This window comes from Pipra filicauda, unplaced genomic scaffold (genome assembly GCF_003945595.2).
Source record: "Pipra filicauda isolate LSUMZ 115617 unplaced genomic scaffold, ASM394559v2 scaffold374_size705526_pilon, whole genome shotgun sequence".
NCBI classification, from domain to species: domain Eukaryota; kingdom Metazoa; phylum Chordata; class Aves; order Passeriformes; family Pipridae; genus Pipra; species Pipra filicauda.
In genome coordinates, this window is record NW_024104503.1 from 587,269 (window position 1) to 596,612 (window position 9,344).

Sequence of the window (9,344 nt, forward strand, 5' to 3'; positions counted from 1 at the left end):
CAATCATAACAAATAACTACATGTCTAATTTTAGGTGACATCAATCTCACTCTTAGTCATATACCTTCTTATGTTTGCTGTGATTTACATAAGTTTCAGTCATAAGGCTGGGTATTTATCCCTCACATCAACAAAGCAGATGCCACAGATTAATTTATTACTGACAAGACAAAGTTCCCGGGGGACTCGTATCATATGTATTCTTCCATTGAAACAGACAAAAAAAGTCACTGAACAGGACAGGACTGAATTAAAATCCAGAAGTTTCAGGGGTTTGTTTCAGACTGCTATAAAGATTGATGTCTCAAGGATGAAGGACCTCCGCCTCCCTAAGGTCTTGCTTTATGGTGAACTTGCCACTGGCTGCCGCATGAGAGGAACCCTGAAAAGAAGATTCAAGGAATCCCTGAAACATCTCAGCCCTGGCCATATTGATCAACATAACTGGTCTACTCTGGCCTCCAATCAGGAGACCTGGAGACACACCATCTATAACGCTGCTGATGCCTTTGAGAAAGCACGCAGGATCACCCTTGAGGAGAAAAGACAACGCAGAAAGAATCTTGCTCTGCAGAATTTACCACCTAAGGAGTCTTTCTGCTGTGCCTTTTGCCACCGGACATACCTGTCTCGTATTGGCCTTTTTACCCACCAGCACACTTGTAGCAAATGTGGGTAGAGCCCTTCCCAAATCTTCATTCACGAAGCCTGGCCATGGCTGAATGAATGAAATGAAAGATCGATGTCACCCAGCAAACAGAACTTCCTCACAGAACTAAAAGAGTTTAATACGGGGTTTAGGGTTTGTACCTAAATATTTTGCAGTTCTAGTAAACTTGATAGCAAAGCACAAAGCTAAAGTACAGTAACAGTTTAATGGGAACAGTCTGTTAAGATGCAAAAATGTTTTGCAAATGTTTTCCTCAGCCCCTCATGCATTTCTAATGCAATAAGCTGAAAAGGGCTGATAATCATGAAACTGCATTAAATGTGCTATAAGTCAAATACCTTTCAGAAATTCTAATAAACTCTTTTCATAATGTATTAGCGTATTCTGCCCTGTGGATCTCATTTTTACCTATTAGAGAACTTATCTAAGATCAGACAAAAGAACTTTTCTGTTCTACTGGCATGCTGAGTGGAATTCATTATTAAACACTGTGCTAGGTTAATCTGATTTGGGAAAAAATCATTAAAGATGCAGGAGATGCTTTTATAAAGATAACTGAAATTAGATAAGTGAAAGAAAATGCCCGCCAGAAGAAAACAGACACTCATGAATTTTTATTTTCTTTTTCACCAAATTTCTTCTTTCAGACTCTAAAGGCAGTGAAGATTTGGTTGACTGAACTGTCCAGTTGACAGCCTTGAATTATGTAGTGTGCAATGCCTGATACATTTCTTTACCTTCCTTAAGAAAATCAAAAAGTTTTATAGAGCTCTTTTCAGAAAAGACCTTTTAAATTCCTGGTAAGGATTCCCAGACAGAAGAATGAATGTGACACCTCATAAAAAAGAAGATTTGTGTCTGTAGTCCAAATGCTCAAGTATCCTGCTTGTATACACGTAGGGCCCCAGACCTTATTGAGACTAGCTAAACTACACAACTCCCAGTGCTGCAATGACTACTCAGACCTTCAGTTTGTGAAATATTACGGGACACTTATTCCAAGAGAGATTCCATATTCACCGAAATTGGATCTTTTACTCTTCCCCCATCCCTGCTAACTTCACTATCAACCTAAATTATGGTGTTTATTTAAAGAGTGGGCAAGCTAAATCCAAAATCAGCTACCCACATTCAGACTGACCATATCCACACATTTCCAGGCCTGTCCTTTCATGGTGCTTTGAAAGTTTTTCCCCATAGAAAAGAAGACTGGATTACCCTTAATGTTTTGGGACCAAATCTTTCAAGAATTATATGTGAGCAAAACCCGAGCAAGGAAATGACGTCTAAGGTCTATCTTAGCAGCAGTGTTTAAGCCTCATTGCTGTCACCACACTTGTCCAGAAATCTGGGCTGCAGAGGTGTAGTAAAATGATTCTTTCTTGTCATACTGCTGTGCAGACCTTAAGGCTCCGATGGACTATTTGAGAGAAGTGGTACTGCTCACACAACAGGACAAAAGAAAACAGCCTCAGGTTGCACAAGGTGAGTTTTAGGTTGGCTATAAGGAAAACCCTTCACTGAAAGGCAGGTCAATCACTGGAATAGGCTGCCCAGGGCAGTGGTGGAGTCACCATTCCTGAGGGCATTTAAAAGTTATGTAAATGTGCCACTAAGGGATATGGTTTAGTGGTGGCCTTGGCAGTGCTGGGATGGGGCCTCAGGAGACTCTGCTCAGGTGTCTCTTGCCCTTTCATGGGGAACAGACAAGGCAGCAGATGGACATCAGTGTGGCTTGGGCTGGACACTTTGTCAGGAGAGCCCATGGGAGCTTGCTCCTGCTGCTGGCTTTGTACTTAGAATCATAGAATCATAGAATCGATTGGGTTGGAAAAGACCTCCGAGATCATCGAGTCCAACCCTTGGTCCAAATCCAGTCCATTTACTAGATCATGGCACTCAGTGCCACGTCCAATCTGCGTTTAAAAATCTCCAGGGATGGTGAATCCACCACCTCTCTGGGCAGCCCATTCCACTGCCTGATTACTCTCTCTGTAAAGAATTTTCTCCTGATATCCAACTTAAATTTCCCCTGGCGGAGCTTAAGCCCGTGCCCCCTTGTCCTATTGCTGAGTGCCTGAGAGAAGAGACCAACCCCCACCTGGCTAGAACTTCCCTTCAGGTAGTTATGGACGGTGATGAGGTCACCTCTGAGCCTCCTCTTCTCCAGGCTAAACAACCCCAGCTCCCTCAGCCTCTCCCCATAGGACTTATGCTCCAGTCCCTTCACCAGCCTTGTTGCTCTTCTCTAGACCCGCTCCAGCACCTCAATATCCTTTCTGAACTGAGGGGCCCAGAACTGAACACAATACTCAAGGTGTGGCCTCCCCAACGCAGAGTACAGGGGAAGGATCACTTCCCTGCTCCTGCTGGCCACGCTATTTTTAATACAGGACAAGATCCCATTGGCCTTCTTGGCCACCTGGGCACACTGTTGGCTCATGTTGAGCTTCCTGTCAATTAGTACCCCCAGGTCCCTTTCTGCCTGGCTGCTTTCCAGCCACTCTGTGCCCAACCTGTAGCGCTGCAGGGGGTTGTTGTGGCCAAAGTGCAGGACCCGGCACTTGGCTTTATTGAACTTCATCCCATTGGAATCAGCCCATCTCTCAAGTCTATCCAGTTCCCTCTGCAGAGCCCTCCTGCCTTCCAGCAGGTCAACACTCCCTCCCAATTTGGTGTCATCAGCAAATTTGCTGATGAGGGACTCAATCCCCTCATCTAAATCATCAATAAAGATGTTAAACAGGACTGGACCCAACACAGACCCCTGGGGAACACCACTGGTGACCGGCTGCCAGCTGGATGCAGCTCCATTCACCAGCACTCTCTGGGCCCAACCCTCCAGCCAGCTCCTAATCCAGGAGAGGGTACACTTGTGGTGGTAATGCCCAGAACTGACTGAGCAGGGGAGTGGGGATGAAGGCTGGGGCTTGTCGGCCAGCTGATGTGTCCCTGGTGGCTGTGACATCACGGAGGACAGGTCACAATGGGAGCTGTCCCTAAGGACAACAGCGGGCAGCCCCAGGGCAGTTGGACTTTGGCAATCAGTGAGTGCAGAAGCAAGGGGAAGGCTGGGATGGATAGTGCTGCCCAGGGGGGTTTCTAACACTGAGTGGGGGCTGAACACCTCAGGGCAGGGCACAGTACCGCTCTCAGGCCTGGGGGCAGAAGATCTCAGGGGCTTCCAGCAATGCCACAGAGGCTTTGGGGATGGGCCAGGTGCCCCTGGCTCCATGGGATGCTGTGATGTGGCAGGGTTGGGGTCTCGGGAGGCTCTGCTCGGGTGTCTCTTGCCTTTTGCCGGGGCACAGCCCAGCCAGGGACTGACAAGGAGGCTCCGGGCTGGGGCAGGATGGGCCCTGTGCTGTCTGCAGCCAGGCGCTGCCTTCCCTTCAAGCCTCGATGCCCGTGCTCCCTCCCACCCCAAGCCACTGAGCAAACTTTTCTCTTATGTCCTCCAGGCCATGGTGTGAGACCCCAGGCTCTTCTCATGAGCTCATTGAAGGGGTTTTGTGTCAAAAAGATACAAGGCCCCAAAACCCACTGGACGGATTTATTAAAGTGTCCTTCGGTTCTTTTATACCTTGAGGGCACACACAGGAAAAACGCTACGACTCTTTTCAAGGAGTCAAAATAGCACACTTTTATTGGCAAACTTTGCCAAGTAAGGGAACTTGGCAAAAGTTTAAAACAAACATTAAGTCAACCTAAAGCATTTCACAAAGCACTGACTTAGCAAATTCCAATCCATCCAGGTTTAAGTTACCCAAGTATCAAGAAAAGGAAATTAAGAAAAGTGGAAGAAGTAAAGAAAGAGAGAGAGAGAATTACAGCTACCACTTTAGATCCATCATAGAATCAGCTACCAGAAGTCCAAGAACAGTAGGGCCATGCCAATGTGAAGGCCACATGGTCTTGATTTTATTAGCTCTGGTGGGGCTTTCAGTGTGCCAACCATTCTGGGGCTGGGTTACGGGCTCCAGGGGGTGTGGTGTGGGGTAGTGCTCTTGGTGTGTCAGTGACTGACTGCTGCACAAGAAACTCTCAAGAAGGATGGATTATGGGGGGGGCAGTGCACCACTCCACCTTGGCAGAACCCTATCTGCCCCCTCCCACACAGACAGAGTTGTTTCTAACCAGTTATAATGTTCATAATTTTTTTCAGTCCTTCACAAATGGCAGTGGCAATCACACTCCTCCTGGCTGTGGTGGCCATCCTGCTCGGAAAGATGCATGATCTTATAGTCAGTGTGGCCACAGCCCAGTGGATGAAGCTGCATGAGGTTTTTCTGCATCCGGTGATGACATGGCTTTGGCAGGACGTCAAGCTGACCAGCCCCTTGGAAGAAGCCTCACTGCTTCCCAAATTGCAGCGCTGGCCCTTTTACACTGCTGCAGCAGCCGTGCTCGCTGAGATTTGCTGGGTGGCCTGGCAAATGCATCTTGCCTCTCGCAGCTGCCCTGAGCAGGACAGCTCCAGCAGCGAGGAGGAGGAGGATGACAGTGAGAAGAAGGACCTCAAGGAACGACACCCCAGTGTTCGGATGTTTTCTGTGCACAATGTATTGCCAACGCAGGAACTGTCTGAGATGTGCAGGGATGTGCAGAAGTTGGTGCGTGACCTCCTCCGTGTCTGCCGAGTGATTTGCAAGAAGACTTCCATGCCAGAGATGCACCCAGCCATTGGGAAGGATGGCATCCATGAATCCTGGAATGTCTTTGAGGACCGAATCATGTACCTGCTGGTTGTGGTCCTGCAGCCACCCCCCGGATACTCTTTCAGATTGGAGCTGTATGGTGGGATGCACCTGCCAGAGAGGTGCTGCAATATCCGTGTGGTGCTGGAGTGCACATGCTCAGGGACAGGGGATATGTTTTGTTTTCTCCACCCCTCTGACAACAACCATAGCTCTCCCCTCCTATCCACCCTCTGCACAGGCTCCTACTTAGATGTGGAAGAAATTGCCTGCTGGATGCAAAATTTGGTGGGATCAGCCTGGGAGAGTTTGCCTCAGTGGCACGATTGGGAGCTCCGGGTGCTGCCCTCCTCCCATTCCTGCAGGCTCCTGCTGACTGGACCCTCCGAGGTGCAGCTCTGTGTTGTGCTGATGTTTGCAGTGCAGCAGGGCAGCCCAGGCACCTTCCTGGTCCTCCAGTAGGCAATGGCAGCTTTCCCAGGCACTGGTTTGGGCTGGGGCTGCACGGGGAGTTGGGAGCACACACAGCTGGGACAGCACAACAGACCAGTATGCTCAGTATATGGAAGAGAAGGGGAGAAGGAAGAGGAAGGGGATAAGTTTGTAGTCACAGCATTTGTCTTCCCAAGTCACCATTACTGGTGACAGAGCCCAGTTTCCCTGGAAATGGGTGAACACCTGCCTGCCCATGGGAAGACAAATGCTACAACTCCGAACATCCCCTCAGAATCACAGAATCAAAAAGGTTGGAAAATACCTCTGAGGTCATTGAGTCCATCCTATGACTGAACACCATTCCTGGATGTCACACAATCAAGTGCCACGTCCAGTCTTTCCTTAACACCTCTGGGGATGGTGACTCCACCACCTCCCTGGGCAGTCTATTCCGATGTCTAATCAGCCTTTCTGCGAAAAAATTCCTCCTAATGTCCAACCTACTCTGGTGCGGCTTAAGACTAAGTCCTCTCGTCCTGTCACTGGTTGCCTGGCAGAAGAGGTACAGTTGCTCTAGGAAGTTCTCTTCCACAAACTCCAAGAACCTCCTAGTCTGGATACTCTCCACTGAGTTGAGTTTCCAGCACATGTCCAGCATGTCCCTCCTCCTTCCTTCTGTCCCCTTCTTTACATACTGAGCATGAGGACATATGGTAAGGAATGCCCCTTTGGTCATTTGGGGTCAGCATTCCTGTCTGTGTCTACTCCCAACTCCCCCACATACCCTATTGTGGTCTAAGCCCAAGGTGGAAATTGAGGTTCACGAAGCCACTAAATCAACCCTCTTCCCCCCACCCTGGTGGAATGGGAATGAGAATCAAAAGTAAAACTTGCAGGTTTGGATAAGTTAAGTAATTAATAATTTGACAATTTAGATAAATTTAATAATTGAAAATAAAGTGAAATATAGTAGTAATGGTAAATATTAAAGATAATAAAAATGGAAAGAAAAAAAGCCAAGCAAGTGATGCACAGTACAATTGCTCACCAACTGCTGACCCATGCAAGGTCCCCCTTTGCAAACCTAGATCAGCCCCCTTCTAGGTAACTCTCCCAGTTTATATACTGGGTATGACTTTCTATGATGTGGAATATCCCTTTGGTCAGTTTGGATCACCTGTCCTACATATGCTCTGTCCCTGTTTCAAAATTAACTCTCCCCCAGCCCAAACCAACACACTGAGCAACAGCTTTTGAATTGTTTTCTGTGACAGAGGAGGAACAAAATTTGAGCACCAAAGCCTGCTATCTAGTTCTCATAATAGTACAAAAGGTCATTTTTCCAAGTGGTTAAACTTCACCCTCAGGCTTTCAAGATTATGTGCTGAGTCTTTATTAAGAAAAATCTTATTGCTTTAAGAAGCAGCCATTGCTTTTAAGAAGAGAGAGACACTGTTTTTTTGTTAAAAACAAAACAGAAAGAAGAAAGCCTTATCCCATTAGCAGCGTGAATGGCATGTGAAAATAAAGTTTGTAATAAAAATTGACATTTCCTTGGCTCCTTTTTCCATTGAGGTCTGACAGGTGTTTGCAGGGTTGCCAACCCCCCTAGGTTAATTCTATGCATGAAGAACACTGGGATTAAGCTACTTCCTCAAGTGGAATTCTGAAAAATTAACTGAAAAGGGGAATCATGGAGTTGTTAAGGAAACTTCCCTGTGGGACCATCTAGGAGTCACCTCAGGAGTCACACCCACAGTACCTGCACTAGGACCGAGGTCCCTTCGCAGCAGCAGCCCCAGTGACCCCACAGGTGCCCCACTTGGCTCCCTGCACACATCACACTCACACAGTCAGACCAGGTTTCCCTAACACCTCAACACCAGGTTTCCCACAGCAGAGTCACAGAAGTGAAGATCCTTCAAATACTTTAATCTTGATGCAATAACAGAATAACATCTAGAGCTGGGTGACTCGAAGGAGGGACTCTGAACAAAGGAACCCCTGGGCTTTTATATTCTAGCAGTCCAAATGTGGGAAAGTCTGGGGTCCTTGGCTCCTGACGTTTCTCAGTGTCCCTCACCTCGCTGGAGCCACAGGTCCCCATGCCCTTCATTATGCAAAGCCTCAGCAGTTCAATGTCTCTTGCCTGGGGCTTCAGCCTCCCACAGATCAGGCTGCAGCTCTCACTGCAGCTGCACACCCAGCTACCAGAACTATACGTATTCCGTAACAGAATCATAGGACCACAGAATGGTTTGGGTTGGAAAGGGATCTTGAAGATCATCTAGTTCCAACCCTGCTGCTGTGGCAGGGACACCTCCCACAAGACCAGGTTCCTCAGAGCCCCATCCAACCTGGCCTTGAACACTTCCAGGGTTGGGGCAGCCACAGCTTCTCTGGGCAACCTGTTCCGGTACCTCATCACTCGCACAGTAAAGAATTTTTTCCTGATATCTACTCTAAATCTACTCTCTATCAATTTGAACGTCATCATTTACCAGATATTTTTCAAGCTCAGCAACTGCGGGATTGAGATGTTGAGGTTTCCTGGTGGGCCACTTTCATTCTTTTTCCACAGCTGTTGCTATATGTTTTTAGAAGTCCACAGATAAGGTACACACAGATTTTACTTTACCTTTTCCATGGAAGAGCATGTCTGTGGGAGGCAATTGAGCTGTAGACAGCTTGGGCCCTGAATTTGAGTGGTTGCAGCTGTGAAGTTTTGAAGGAATGTAAACAACAAAGATGAGAAGGTGGACAGGGAGGACGGAGCTGTGCGGTAGCTGTGATAGCCACAGAGCCTGGACTGTTTGCTGAGTGACCCTGAGATGCAGAAGCTATAGAGCAGCCAGTCTTAAGATGTGTATGTAGTAAGGACACCAATGGTGGTGAAACATGCTGACTAGAGGAGACTATAAATTGTCCATGTTTGTATGAAATAAAGTCTTTTCTGCGTGAAATCCCAGTGTGGTATCCGTCCTGACAACGACACATGCCCAGAATATTGGTGCCACTGTTCATCTGAGAAGAGTCAACTTGATCACTTGTGATGATCTGTTTAGAGCCTAATCTGGACAAACCAATATTAGAGCAGAGCTAGTTGCAAGTATAACCTCTCCAAACACTCATGGGGTACACACTGTCTCCTCTGCACCCACTGTTCCACTGTGCCCATTGTTCCACCCAGTTGCAGCACTGGATTCACACACAGCCTGGGGAGAGCAGAGGGAGCTTTCATCTCCTGTGCATTCCTGACTCTGCTCACGGCACACAGGGCACAGCAAAACTGTTCTTTCTATTTTTTTGTTCTACTCACAAAGCTTTTGTGCCTGCAGAGGACTTTTCAGTTGTACAGTCCCAAACTGTACCCAGGTCACATCCTCTCTCTGCAAGCTCCTGTGTCTGTAGGTACAGTACAAGGGAAGCAGCAGAAGTGCAGAGGGGACAGGAGAACAGACCCCGCTTTTCGTGCTGGCAGATGTTTTGCAAAACACCACTCTCAGAGGTAGAAAAAAGGACAGGCAGAGTGAAACATCTCT

The 9,344-nt window shown here is 47.5% G+C and overlaps 1 protein-coding gene across 2 annotated transcripts; it reads left to right on the forward strand.

Moving 5' to 3' along the window:
* Positions 1-4,387: 4,387 nt before the first annotated feature.
* On the forward strand, positions 4,388-7,341 carry LOC113988848 (inositol 1,4,5-trisphosphate receptor-interacting protein-like 1). 2 transcript variants are annotated; one of them, XM_039384779.1, is made up of 2 exons: positions 4,388-4,582; positions 4,836-7,341. In XM_039384779.1, the coding sequence occupies exon 2, from the start codon at positions 4,846-4,848 to the stop codon at positions 5,827-5,829; it is 984 nt and encodes a 327-aa protein (XP_039240713.1). In that variant the 5' UTR covers positions 4,388-4,582; positions 4,836-4,845; the 3' UTR covers positions 5,830-7,341. The 2 variants fall into 2 exon arrangements, with proteins under 2 accessions (XP_039240713.1, XP_039240712.1); XM_039384778.1 differs by having other exon boundaries at positions 4,388-4,552.
* The last annotated feature ends 2,003 nt before the right edge of the window (positions 7,342-9,344 follow it).